At 39.1% G+C, this 14778-nt stretch overlaps 1 protein-coding gene across 1 annotated transcript; it reads left to right on the top strand.

Annotated features, from left to right (window-relative positions):
• Positions 1 to 6849: 6849 nt before the first annotated feature.
• Positions 6850 to 7311, top strand: pnx (posterior neuron-specific homeobox). Its single transcript, XM_035391592.1, has one exon. It carries the CDS (start codon positions 6850 to 6852, stop codon positions 7309 to 7311), a length of 462 nt encoding a protein of 153 aa, XP_035247483.1.
• Positions 7312 to 14778: the final 7467 nt, after the last annotated feature.

Below are 14778 nucleotides of genomic sequence, written 5' to 3' on the forward strand. Positions count from 1 at the left end.
TCAGTCTCCAGGTGGTGCAGGATGTTCGCCATCGTGTGCTTGATAACTGCCACCGAGCACACGTTACTCATCTGTGACAAAACAAAACAGGGTTTCCACATTTCCAGATCTGCTTGTGCACTGCAGTCGTAATACATTTACACTACATTTACCAGACGCTCGTATCATACAGCAGTTTAATAAAGTGCATGAATAAACCCCTAGGCAGAGAAAAGACAATGCCTATCACATGTCACAACCAAAAGTAGCAGTCAGTACATAAACCCACAAACACAACAGTCCAGTAAAAGTCCTCTCTAGATCTTTGATCTTTTAGAAACAAACACAAGCCACAAGTCCTCTTTAGATCGTTGGTCTTAACTGAATTTTAAAATCAAGAATACTCACTGGCTGGTACTCAACATCCTATGGAGGGTACTTTAAACGTGGTCCAAAATTTACAGACACCCAAGTGAAAGCACACAGTATTTGAGTTGAGTGAACTGAAAAAGCTCTATTTTTGGGTGTACAGAAAGTGTCAATAAAGTGCTGTTAAATGTGCCATATGCTTCAGGAAAACCAACCAAAAGATATGATTTAGTAGGGATTTTACTGTAGTGCCAAAAAGTCTGTCCGAAACTGATTTTCAGAAGGAAATCTGGGATCCCCTTTCTGCTGAAAACCCAACAAATGTACCAGGGGTCAGACATCAAAACATTTTGCTGTAATAACAGCGGAAATGGCTTCACTGTAAGTGTCTGGCCTTGCCCAAAGACCAGCGTTCTCCTGCAGGCCAGAGGCAGCAGGGCTCGAGCCGCGGTCCAATCGCAGCACGTCATCCCGGCATTTCACCGCAATGACGTCATCGGTTTACACTGCGAACGTGGCCGCGGAGGTCCGGCAGACTAATGGCACAAAAAGTGTCAGATTAAAGGAGAACAAATAAATAGTATGACCTCAGAGGACAGCCTGCAGAGACTAACCTGACAGAAGCCATGTAAAACACCAGTAATGACTGGATATGACATCACTGTTCCAACCAGCTCCTTAAAACGTCAGTGTGGCAAAGTAGTCAGAAGAGATAGAGACAGAAAGGTCCATGAGTGAACGGCTACAGGAGAAAATGTAAGTGCGTAAGTGTGCTGGCTGCTTGTGAAATGTGAGAAAAATTATACGTCATTTAAACAAACACTGAAGCCACCCACCGGCCCCCGTAGGCTACATCAGAGAGGACTTTTAGAATGTAGACAGCAGTGTGTGCACATGAACTCGACAATACATTTCTCACAGAAATCGTAGTCTGACTGTTTTAACTTCACTGCAGTTGTGATCAAACACACACAAAACAAATGCTAGTGTGTTGTTAGCCTTTGATCACAATTCTACGAGACTGTATGATGTAGCTAGCACAAGCACTAACCCATAAAATTGATTTTTAATATTACTTGTTCAATCAAACGTTCAAAGTGAAATGGTTTGATATTTGTTTAGTTTTTTTTTTTGTTTTGTTTTCAGCTATCCAGGACGGTTTTCTTGAACTGTTATTTTAAATATTTAAAAAATCTGCATAAAGTGGCAAAAAAGGCAACAAGAGAAAAGTTAATAAAAAGCTGGTCAATGCACAACAGCTTCTAAATCCATGGTTGAGATATTAATAGGTGTGATTTATCTCGTAAAACAAAATGTGAAACTCTCTTACATTCACCACATACCTTATTTTTAAACAAAATCCTTATGGGAAACATTGGCATTGGAAATAAAACGAGGGAACCCATGGCTCAAAAATGCAAACTTACTTCCGGGTTTTAGGACTACAAACTTAAAAACTCTATTGCAGTTAGGTTTTTTCCATTTATTTTAGTCACCACTGGAGTTGTTGCAATAGAAAGTAATACTCGCTACAAGACATACTTTAATGGTTAGGTTCCTATATAGATCCCTATTTATTGTTTGATCATAAATGTGTTTGGTGAGTCCTGAGACTTGTTAATACTTAAATTGAATAATTGCATAATTACCAGGAAATAATGTTGGATTATGGCCACTTTTGCACATATTTTACTGTTTGGTTTGTGCTGAAGTGGTGTTCAGTTGAAGCTACATGTGAAATCTCTCACAGTGACTTATTAAAATCAGGATTTAAAACCAGTAGAATACTGGGAATTCTTTACAAGAAGTAGACTGAGCTAACAAACTAGTTCACGGTCATATTTAAATTATTTTTTCAGGACAGAAATGAAGGGGAAAGCCATGTTTATATTTGATCTTCTTTACACCTGATACCGCTTCTGTGAAATTTTGGTTTGCATAGCCTCCAAACCCTTTTCCCTAAATAGAATCTACTAATTAAACTCAAGAGATCTCTTTTGGTCAGGACACAGTCTTTTCAGAAGAATTAAGAGATTTGTTTGGTATAAACGACCCCTCATAATGTGGTTAAAATGCGCTGTAAACGTGCTCATTACTACCATGAATAGAGATGTTATTCAGGTATTTATTAACAAGTCCCTTTGGTAACTGAGCTGAGACTGAAAAGGAACATTGGCTGATTATTTTACGGGGAGCAGTTAAATGTCGCAGTCAGACAGTCTGCCCGCTGGAATAACCATGGCTTGGAATGCGGAGAGTGCCTAAGTGTGCTGTTAGTGGCAGGTCTTTTGTTCCCTTACTAATGTTGTATCATGACCCATCTGCAGCTCGAAGGGGTCTGCCATAAATTGGTGGTCTGACTCTGCCCATTGTGCTTAGATAATGTATCAAAGCAGAAGTCAAGCCTCCTGAGTATTTTGTTACTCACAGGAGACTCGTTAAATGGATCAATATGTCCTGCTTTACTGTGTGTGCGTGTGTGTGTGTGTGTGTGTGTGCACGCATGCATGTATGTGTGCCTGTGTGCATCTCTCCCTTTTATATATAGACTGATAGATAGTATTCAGGTAGGTAGATACACAGTACAATGTTTATTTGATCCCTCTTCAACTCATATAAACTGTTTTAATTGAAATCAGCACTAAGCCTCATTTATAATAATCATACACCTTACCAAGATCTTTAAACATTGAATCACATAAAAGTTTGTGATCTACCAGCTTCATTTTTATAAAAAGACCCTACGTATACTTAACTTGTAGCAGTCGAGGTCATATGTGATAGTCACAAAACCAATGTCTGCTCCATACATAACTGTTAAGGTCCTAAGATTTTTAGGAGAATTTCCACCTATTTAACATGATCTTAAATCTCTTTCACTATTAACCACTGACACAATCTTACCATTAAACAATTTTAATGCTTCATGGATTCATCACCCAAAAGTACGAAGACTGAAAGTTCAGAAAGTCGAAACAGCGAATTTGCATATAAAATTATCCATTGCACCAATACTGACTTCAGTGTTAATGTAAAAATGTAATGTTTTTTTTTAAACCCAACATACAATTGTGACTCCTTTACGATACATTCCATTACATTGATTTAGCACAAGCTCTTATATAGAGCAACTCTCCCTACCCTCCAACCCACTCCCCCACCAAAAATATGAATAAAATAAAAATACCAAATAAAAAATCAGGCATTCGTTGTTTGTCCCATCTATAATTGTGAGTCAGTTCATCACAGTAGGGAAGAATCCCCCTCATTAGCCCAACAAATCCCACAGAGAGGGTAGTAAAACCTGTTACTGCAGGCACACTCCTTCCAGCTGGCTCATCGCTGGCAGTGCCCCTCAACCCCCCTCCTACCCCAAAGCACAAAGACCCAGGTCAGGGAGGGTCAGAACCACTGGTGACATCTGCTAATTGTCCTGATGGGCCGGCTTCGGATCGCTCCTTTGGCCGGAGTGACACAGCAGGAAGACTGCCCCCGCCACCCTCTGCGCTCCACATTATTAACACACTCTTTTCCTCTGGGGTAATCAAAACCTCATCAACAAGCAGCGGACTTCCTCTGTGAACACCCACGTGTGATTAGCCAAAGTTATGACTCACTACTTCAATCCAGTACGGCACGTGTCATAGAGAACACGTTCATGGGCTGATTATTGAAAGGTCTGTGTTGTTTAAGTAGATGCAACAAGCCAATATGCATGATTACAAATACGAACACAAAAAATTGTCTACAAAGTGGAAATTTGCCTTTGGCTTCACCATGAAAAGACATAAAAGAAATTTAGAAAGTACAAAATCACAGTAAACAATTAAAAAAACAATCCGAAAAACAAAACAAAACTTGAAGTCTGAGCCAAAAAAACAGCGCCAGAACTGCAGCAAAAACACAGAGGTACCACTACTGGTAAAGGAAAGTAAAGGTGTCAGACTCCACGGGTGGAGGCTTGCAATACAGTGCTGTTTTTTATGGAAGGTATCAGCGCTGAAGTGAATAAATTAGATTACTGGTTGGCTACAGAGACTGCATACCTTATTTCCAAGGCATCGAATGGGTTATGATTAAAAGGAAACCATACAAATATGTTGAGTGGGTTACCACACAGAACTTTAATTTGACACTCCTGATATAAAGATATGAATTTCTCACTCATTATGGTACAGGTGGACCTCGGGCATGGAGTGGTTTAGGAAGCACCCAATACATTCTGCAAAAAAAGAAGCCATCAGCCACTCCTGTTGACTGCAAAACATTGGTCATAAAAAATAGTATTGTATTTTTGACTTTTAAACTATGGGTAAGATATGAGAACCTCTATTATTTAAGTAAATTGGCAAAATGTAGCATTACCTACAGATTACCTTGCATATACACTATATCACTACTTTACTTTTTACAGCTGGCCAAATATAAATACTTTATTTTGAAAATGGGAAATGAAAACTGTTTATTAAAACGGGTTACAGGGAAATAATATTTACCAGACCCCAAATACGTAATGAAAACGACAGTTCGATCCTTCCTGTACGTTTTTTTTTTTTTTTTTTTGGGGTAACGCTTATCTTATGATGCCCAGAAGAACCATAAAGGCACTAATTTAGAAGTAAAAAAAAACGAGAATTTGCGTGGCAACGGAAACATTCATTTTCTACTCCAAACTGTCCATAAGGGATATTACACGTACAACCTTAATAAAGCAGCCTATTACGTTTTTCTGTTAAACGTTGAATATACAATTGAACATACAATTGCTTCAAAGGCCTCGGTGACGTTTAGTTTAAACACAATCAATAAAACACAAATGTCTCCATTCAAATGCGAGTACGAGTAAACAAGCGGCACTTTCTCCCTTGTCCAACGAGCATTGTGAACAGTCGATCAGATTATCATCTCAACTGAAATTCACGTGTCCCACCAGCGTAAAATCACAGAATTGCAAATAATGACACGGCTTTAAACAAAAAACTACACGCTTTTAAAGAAAAGGGCACATTTTAACCAGATGCCCTGCAATAAATAACCAAGCGTTTACCTCGCCAATTGTGATAGTGCATTAGCATTTTAAAGTGCGGATGCAGGGGACCCACAAAGCTAAAGAACGTACCCTGTTCCTGGTTATGCATTTGCGAAGGGGGGATGGCCAGATATGGGGTTAACGGTTTGAAATGGCATTGTCTCCCTGTCACCTTTGTTAACATGTGTCACTGTGAAGCTTTTAAAAATGTTAATTTTATAAGCGTGAGAGTCGTGTGCTGGTTGAGTATATATAGGGTCAATATAGCGTGCCAGATCACTATTGAGCCAAGCGTGCGCTTCGACAAGAACCTTTATAATAATAATATTTAATAGAGTAGGCCTACCATTTGTATAATTTGTATCATTTTTTTGGAACATAATTTAAATTATTATTATTATTATTATTAACTTTTAAATTAACTACCAGGATGCAGCCTGAAAAGCAACAGTTGTTTACGAAAACTTCTTTTACCATTGTAGACATTTTAGATCCAACTAAATTTAAAGGAATACTAAATACTAAAGAATGTTGTTCAGTTCCTGGAAAAGCTGATGCACGGACAAGTGAAGGTAAGGCGACATTTTTATTGAAGTCTTATTGTGAGCTGTGGAAGCTGCTATGTCAATACGCTGGCTCGGTCGACACTCAACACTTGATCATGACACAAGCGCAAACCGCTTTTAAAGTGAAAAAAACAAAAACCAAAAACACCGAAGTAGCAAATGCCCCGACGGACGCTTTGTATTCTTGAAATCTGTTACTTTCATAATTAAACGGTCCCCTCATTACAATGGGCACTGCTCAACTTGATAGGACGCAGGCTATTATATCGGGGCGTTTGTTCAATAATTTTACCACAAATGGGAACTGAAATTCCCACAGAATATTAATTAGCATATTTATTCAAATGTATCTTCTGCCATGTACTACTGAAAATCACACAAAACACGTTTTCAGAGATAGATTTTTACCTTGTTTGTAAAGTGTTAGGCCTTATGTTACCACAAGAGAGCAGTATTCATCAAGGTTATATCCGCAAGGGAGAACTAATCTACTTGTTCAGATTGAATATATTACACTGTAATTATTAAGATACTCCTGTTTTAGGCCATGCTTTCTATCAGCACAGACCCCTTTTGTAGCCTACATGATGTTTTGGATATTTAGATTAGTTCCTGGCGACCTGTCAGCTTTACAATAGCGGGGTTAGGGTTAGGGTACATTATAACGCGGGTATGGTCGTCTAAAATATATAAAATATCCTTCATCAGAAACACAAAACTTGGGCAAATGGAAAGATTTTACGTCTTCAACTTTTACTGCACACTACTTATGGCAGTCATATAACTCTTGAGTAAGAACTGATTTCCTCGATAAAGGATGACAGGAGTGCTTCAATACATTAAAACCAACAATTTCGTTTCAACAACTTTGCAGATGTTACAGCGCCTCGCGACAGAAGGGCAGAAATGATGTACAACACCCTTGATGTCAGGGCAGTGGAGAATTCCAACGCACGCGGCTCAAGCGAGTATCCATTCGAAACTGACCCTCCCAGCCAAAACGCCGTGAAGTCCAAGTGCAAATCCAGGCGAATCCGGACAGCCTTCACACTGGAGCAGCTGCGTGTGCTGGAACACAGCTTCCGCTCCAGCCACTATCTGTCTGTGTTGGAACGCTACGGCATCGCCGCTGCCCTCCGCCTCTCCGAAACACAGGTCAAGATCTGGTTTCAGAACCGCCGCACCAAATGGAAGAAAGAGCGCGAGGGGAAAGCGGACGCCGAACAGTTCCCAAGTGAACACTCGTACCCCTCTCCTCCCGGCTGCTCGAAGACTTTCCCATGCACTCCTCTGCATTACTACAAGACAATGCCTCTCTATCCGCAACCAGCTTTCGTGCCTTCCCAATTTCATTACCAGATGTACTGAAAAATATCCATATTCCAAATCTGTGCTACACATGGTGGCTAATGTGCCTTGGCTATATATTTCATAACTAACTAAATTATGTAGTACGGGGTGGAGTTTGGTCCCAGAGAATGAACCGCGTGGGAATAATTAGGACTAGACAAAGCAGTTTACTTTCTATTTGTCTTTAAACACATCCAATAACCGTATTAAATGGCACATTAGGTCATTTTTCATATATGCAGTAAGCTATATCTTTAAAAAAAAATATATTTTTATATTAATATAAACGTTATGTTATGAATTGATTACTCTCAGTAATGGCCGCAATAAGTTTGTGATATTTATAAGTTTAATTCCCCTGACGAATAGTCCAGAGTGACAATAGAAGAGGAAATTCCTGACCCACAGACTGTTTATGGCGTGAAATTCAGTATATACAATAAAAAATATATAATCATATTAAAATGAATATTTTTGTACCAAGTATTGTATTTTATGTTAATAAAGTTTCTAAAACAATTTTGATTGGTTGGCTTCTGTTTAATTGAATGTACTTCTTCACATAAAATACGAAAAAGCTCAAATACCATGAATGAACGTTCAAACTGGCTGGGAAGATGGGGTAAACAATGACGACATCCTGTGGCCCCCAGTAAAGGTTAATAAAGAGTGGGCTCATGATTGGTAGCAGCATATGCTCCCAGATTCCTTAACTTGCGTAATCTAGGGGTGTGAAAAAAATAGGGGGCAGAAATCAAGACTTCACAGCAAACAAAATCAATGTCCTTGCAATATACTCTCTAGTAGAGTTAAAAATATAAAATCAATTGATTTTACAGAACATCTCACCGTGACAGATTTTCTAAATGGGGCAAATAATTTTGCTCACTTACCCATTGTATGTGGCCTCCAAGTTGATTGAAAGTTTTATTTGGGAAACCACAATACCAGATTTCTTTTCAGCTACTGCAGCTGAGCACAGTTGCTAGAAGCTTGGTTCAGGACAAGGAATCATGACCCTTGTTCCTAATGCCATTTAATCTCACAGCTAAAGAATTTTAACCACAACATGTTAGGAATGTACACAGGACAGGGATTTAGACCAGCCTCTTCCAATAAATTCAAGTGAAAGAAATCAATTCCAGATTTTCAAGAGTCTTTGATGACAGGACGAGTCTTTATTCAGGAACAGAATAGGCCTAATATCTATGTACAATAGTCTTAAACATTCTTCTGATGAAATCCATATATTGTGTGTCTCATTTCATAATAAAAATGGCTTGCTTTAATCAGTGCTTGTTTTAACTTATGCCCTGCAGAAGCGTTTGTGATATGCACAGTAAATAGAAAGCAGGTGTTTTTGCTTTCACAAGTTTTGATTGAGACATTTTGCTGAAATTTATCAGATTGCAACAAGTCTTTTAAAATTTTACTGGCTTCTAAAGAATTCAAGCATTGCAGAAACATTTATGACCCAGGACTGGATTGGATCTTAAAAAAGTAACACCCTTGGACCTACCCTGACCCTGCTATGAGTCTTTTCTACTATCTTCACAGTTTAACACCTCAAGTGTATGGTCAAACAGAAAGCATATGCGAACAGAAATGATCTGCTTCTGTCTAATGAAAAACACAGCAACGAAAAGCTGAAGTTCTCTCACAATAAAAAAATATTTCGTTTAATAACCCACTGAATTTTTTAATGTTATGAAACTTCTGCACCCTGCAGATGTCTGGCCAGAAAAGTCTTCACTTCTGTGCATCCTTGATGTAGCCATACAAAGATAAAAATGCAGACAGCTTATTTGAGACAGTGATGAAGTGATGAACAACATACGGCTACTCCACCCATTGTGGGGATTAGTGAATCCTTGCTCTCCCATTATTACTGTTGGGAAACGCATGGAATAATGCAATAACCCCATGCGATAAAAAAATCAATCTCATGACTGGGTAGCTGGTGCGGGAACTGCACTTTCACCTTTGGATTGAACGTATCTTTTTCACAGTTTAAGGCCAGCACTGAGGAGCCATGGGTTCAACTCAATCACCTATGCTGTATGAAGTGAACAACAAACAACTTTTCAATGATTGCCACAATGGCTTAACTGTTATTTTAATGCTTCACAAAAAACTGTGAATACAATGTATGCAACAAACTGATCGTAAATGTTTCTCTACAAAATTTTTTTTAAATTACTGATTGATTTAGTGATCATGTCAATCATTCCATGCTGACATACACCGCACTGAATGCCAGCTGGGGTGGAGCCGTCTAGCTGTGGAGATCGGTTCCCTACAGAGAGGCAGATGTTTGCCCAAATGGCACAAAGAGAGCCGAACTGACATTGCTTGACCCCCCTGCTGTTTCAGCACTGTGGGCCAGGTCCTAGTCTGCCTGGCCCAGGAAAGTTAAAGGAACTTGTGGAGAAACAGGACTGAAAGCACACAGAGGCACAGCCACACAGGAACACTCGATACGCACTTTCCTGACAATATTACTGTAAACAATGAACTTCATTGCCATGTGATATGAGGCTCATTGCAAATCACCTTTATTGCCCTGCAGATGTACTTTACACTATCTGCCTTTGTGACAGGAGCATAAACAGGAGCAAAACATTAGCAGTGTTATCTATCTATCTATCTGTCTATCTATCTGTCTATCTATCTATCTATCTATCTATCTATCTATCTATCTATCTATCTATCTATCTATCTATCTATCTATCTATCTATCTATCTATCTATCTATCTAAGCATAAACAGTTAGCATAAACAGTTAACATGTTAGTTTCCATTCATATAGAAACTTTATCCATAAACTGGAATACTCGGCTTGTAACTGAAAGGGCTTTCATTTGATTATAAAAGTAATCTGGATCAGTAAACCTGAAGACATACTGTGCCAGTGAATTTCACCGGTTTAAAGTCAGTTGAAGTAACCTGCAAGATCACATTGACTTCTATCCTTCTGTTTATAGGTATACTCATTAAATTATGCGAAGTCGAGGTCTGTTCAAATTCAATCAAACTTAATTAATCAAGAATTCAGAAAGAATATAAAACTCTTTTATTGATGTACACGTTGATTTCCCAGGACCAGCCTCGGAAATTAGTACTTAGCATTAGAGAGTGTTTTATTTGCTCATCCTCCAGCAGGTGAGTGTAAAGTGGTGGTTGTGAATGCACCTGACTTTTGGCAGGGCCAGAGGCTGGGAGAGCACATCATTAAACCCTTCTTGTTTCCCCCCCATCTGTCTTTCTCTCTCATCCGCAGTCAATAGCGCAGTAAATTTAGACCCCCTGCATGTCATTACTGCGCAGTGCCTGGGGGGATGGGGTGGGTGGGTTGGGGGGCAGGGGACATGGCCATGAAAAGAAAACATCAATAAAGTTTTATAACAGTACACACCTGGGATAGCTGCCAAAAACTCAAATACCCCCAAACACATCAACACCTGAAAAGCACAAATTAATTCTACACAGAATGTGATCTGAAAGCTTGTATCCATTTGTACCCAGAGAGCCTTCTGGAACAAAGTTCCACTCACCATCTTTTTTCCTTCTCTTGCTTTCTTCCCCCCTCTCTCAATCTTCATTAGATTTAAATCAGATTCATTAGCATGACAAACAAACACATAGAGCTGTATTTTTCAAAGCACTTCAGTAATGGAAACAGCATAATTAAAACAGTGGATTTGGAAAGTCTCTCATTTGTGAGACAGCTCAGCTATGGCAAGCAATTGACTAATTGTCCTGAACATTAAAAATATTTTAATGACTAAGCTCATCTCTGAACTACTGCACTCCAAGGAAAGTAGAGAGTAGCGGGGGGAGTTTTCCTTTGGATCCCATATTAATTATTTTAGGATGGTTATAATTCCATAATAATATAACATATGATAATAATGATATAATAATCATTTTAGGATTATTATTTTATATTGATGTGCGCTAAATGAATTCACAATTTGTATTGTGGATATATGTTGTTTTTAGTTAACTAACTTCAAGCGGATGAGCTTCCGTTCCGTTTGATCGTAAGTCACTCTGAATAAGTCCTACACTCGAGGAGCACCAGATAGAGAAGCAGGACTGCTTCCACTCACAGGCAAGTGTGTGCCATAAAGAGTGCTTGTTTATTTTGAATCAAACATCAGTTTTTGGAATCTTTTGTTATGGCGGTGAAAATGCTAACGGTTCAACTGTATGAACCGTTAGCATGTACCTTGGTTTTCTGAATGCTCTCACTGTGTGTGTGTGCGTGTGTGTGTGTGTGTGTGTGTGTGTGTGTGTGTGTGTGTGTGTGTGTGTGCTCTTTGTTTACAGGGCCCCCCAAGAAGCTCAAACTTGGCCTGAAATGGATTGTTACGATCCCAATCTTACCTCAAAAACAATCACCAAATGGTTAACTGACCCTAAAATTGCTGTTTTGCAATTGCAAGTGCTTTTTCCAGACTTGAACCAATGAAATGTTTGTGATTTGAATTGAGGATAGCAGTCCACAAGCTCAGACCAAAGGACCTGAAAGATTTTGAAAGATTTTGTTTGAGGAAATGGTCAAAGCCCCATCCCCCAACCCCACCCCTATATGTTCACTAATCTCATAAAACACAATCGAAGACCACCCAGTTGGGAGGGTTCACAAAAGCACTGAAAACAGGAGATCATAAAAGTTTGACAGCTGTCTTTTTGGGAAATAAAATAATTCCTGGTTTAAAAAAAAAAATCTGAGCAATTATATTAACATGAAAAGATATAATGCTCCCAACTGAGTATACAGTATAGTACACTGTGTGTGTGTGTGTGTGTGTGTGTGTGTGTATGTGAGTGCGTGCACGCGTCCGTGTGTGTGTGTGCGTGCCTGTGTGTGCGCGTGCATAGCGTGTGCATATGTTTTTTTCCCTTAAAAATGTGTACGTTTAATTCTCAGTGATTGATTGATTCTCAGTGTCTAGCCTGTGTATATAACTCACTTGCCACCTTGGCAACAGGCAGCTGAAAGCTCTTGGACCCGTGTGACCCGTGACCGTCTATATTTGGCGGCAGCCATGGCTAACCGCTGCCTGCTTTTTTCTCCCCAAGGGGAGCATTACTGTCATTCCTACCTGTCCTGTTCCCCGACGTGTCCACCCCACGGGGAGCACCACAGCTGGCTTAAATGCAGAGGTTGAGACCTCACCACACTGTGACCATTAAATATTTCAGCGCTTCTTAGAGAGGCCCACCACAGCACTCCTTCTGTGAAGGCATGCCAAGGCAGGTTCAACCCCATCAGCTCCTCACATCTCCTATATATCTCCTATATTCACTGCTGAAAAGGGTTTGTGGGTGGAATAGGCATGGAATAGAGAATACAGCGATAATACAAAATGCAGCTATTTATGTCAGAATCCTGAGAAAAATCAAAACTGGTGGAGAAATTAAATTATTTTGGGTGAGCTTTAGTGCAACCAGGCATAAAACTAGGTTTAAAAACTATATAGAGACATGTACTATCATGCATTATCATATTGTAAATATATGCACTTCAAATATAATGTCACATTTCAATGCAATGTATTTCATAATAGTATATTACAATATCTGAAAGCAAAAATAGTTTTTATATTGTATCTTACTGTAATAATATGATTATTTATTACTCTGTTAAGGGTCTTTGTGACAGTTCTCTGTAAAAAGCACTATTCAAATAAAATGTAATTGAATTGAATTATTTTAATATATTTTTGGCACACTCCTCCTTTCAGCACATTTCAATCCTTTCCTTAAATATATACCCAAAGCTGCAACAGCCTTTATCTTCACTGAAGAGAGCCCCCTCCCCAGTGTGCTGTGCTTCCATTCGTCAAAGGTTCAGTGCAAAGCTGGAAGATATTTGCTATGAGATAAGGACTTATGGATCAAATTTTCTTTGGGGTCTGATGGATCATGTAGAGATTCAGGCATGTGGAGAATACATGATAAGCGTGGAAAAATCTGCCAAACACAGCAGCTCGCCCACCTCCAAAGTATTTCATCACTTATACAGGTCTGCTCATTGACTTCTAATATTTATCACAGCCAACATACATAGAGAGGGGAGGTATGGCCTCAGTCAATGCATCTCTGAAGAATCATATACAGTCCAGAGGAGACAGGGGGAGCGGTTAACTGATTCAAGTACCTCATTAATTCAGGAGGGAATCAGTTGACAACCACCAATAATGTGCACTGTGGTGGGTTGCTTGAGAGTTTAATTGTGAGATTTTATCATCCTAAATCCTAAAATGGCCACAGTTAAATGTCCTTGTGTTGATGTTCGAGGGCCAAATGTTGTCAAAAGGCCACGTTCAAGTCAAGGCTCTGATATATTGCATCTGTTATATGAATTCAAAGGAAAGCTGCCTGTTTGTTTGACCTGCTGATGTTTGAGCCAATGGCCAACTGAAAAACCACATGCTTCACTGCTTTGGCATAAAGTTACTCAACTGTAAAAGTTTAAGCTCAAGTATTTGTTGAAGATAGCCATGTCTGTTCTTGACATTAACCAGTCAGGCTATGACTGAGGACTTCCGTATTGGCTCTTTTCAGCTGACCAGGGGGCTTCCAGAAAGTTCTCTCAGCTAGAGTAAATACACATTTATAAAAATCCCACACCGCATAGTAAGAGGAGAAGAGGGGCTTTGTTAACTACAATAGAGGATTACGCAAACCCCAGCCGTAGGAGAACATAAAAAGCTCCAAGAAACCAAACTTTCTTAAAAACAAAACAACAGAAATACACAAGATAAATCACAAATACAATTAATTTATGCAATTGCAGATTTCAAATCTTCACATCACAAGACTACTGACCTCCAAGCCTGGCAGGTTCAGTGCTGAGAAGCGATTCAGTCAGCAAAGTCACTCAGAAGTACAGACAGGTGCTTTGCTCATGTACTGGTGAGACCAAGGCAGAAACTAGGAGACAATCACAAGAGCCCACATCTGTGCATGGCCACCATTAACAGCCCTATAAATGCAGCACAGGCAATTAGACAGGAGCAGTTCTGTCTTTCACAACCCTTCTTAACCCCTGCTCTGATGTTTGGGGCTGGTGTATGAAGCATGCATCCCATAAGACTCCAGTGTTTTATGTGTTCATTCAACAGCAGCCAACAGCCTCATAAGTAGCATGCAGTATTGATATCCTGTACACTATGACAGTACATTATGTTGACCATCAACTAAAAACTATTTATATTATTGTTTTTATTTTTTACTTCTTTGAATAACTTGTTGTTATGTGTGGCACACAGTATCTTTGTTTTGATACCATGTTTACATTTTCTCATGTAACTTCCAAAAAAGCACTTTTAAAATTGCTAAGTATGGAGCGTTATTATTTGTGACTAATGTTTTAATGCTATATTATTAATAAGTACTAAAAATGGCAATGTATTACAAGAAAGGTAAAAAACCTTCCTTTTCAAAACAGGTTTGCTCTTGGCAACTTGATTG

This window comes from Anguilla anguilla, chromosome 14 (assembly GCF_013347855.1).
Source record: "Anguilla anguilla isolate fAngAng1 chromosome 14, fAngAng1.pri, whole genome shotgun sequence".
Taxonomy (NCBI): domain Eukaryota; kingdom Metazoa; phylum Chordata; class Actinopteri; order Anguilliformes; family Anguillidae; genus Anguilla; species Anguilla anguilla.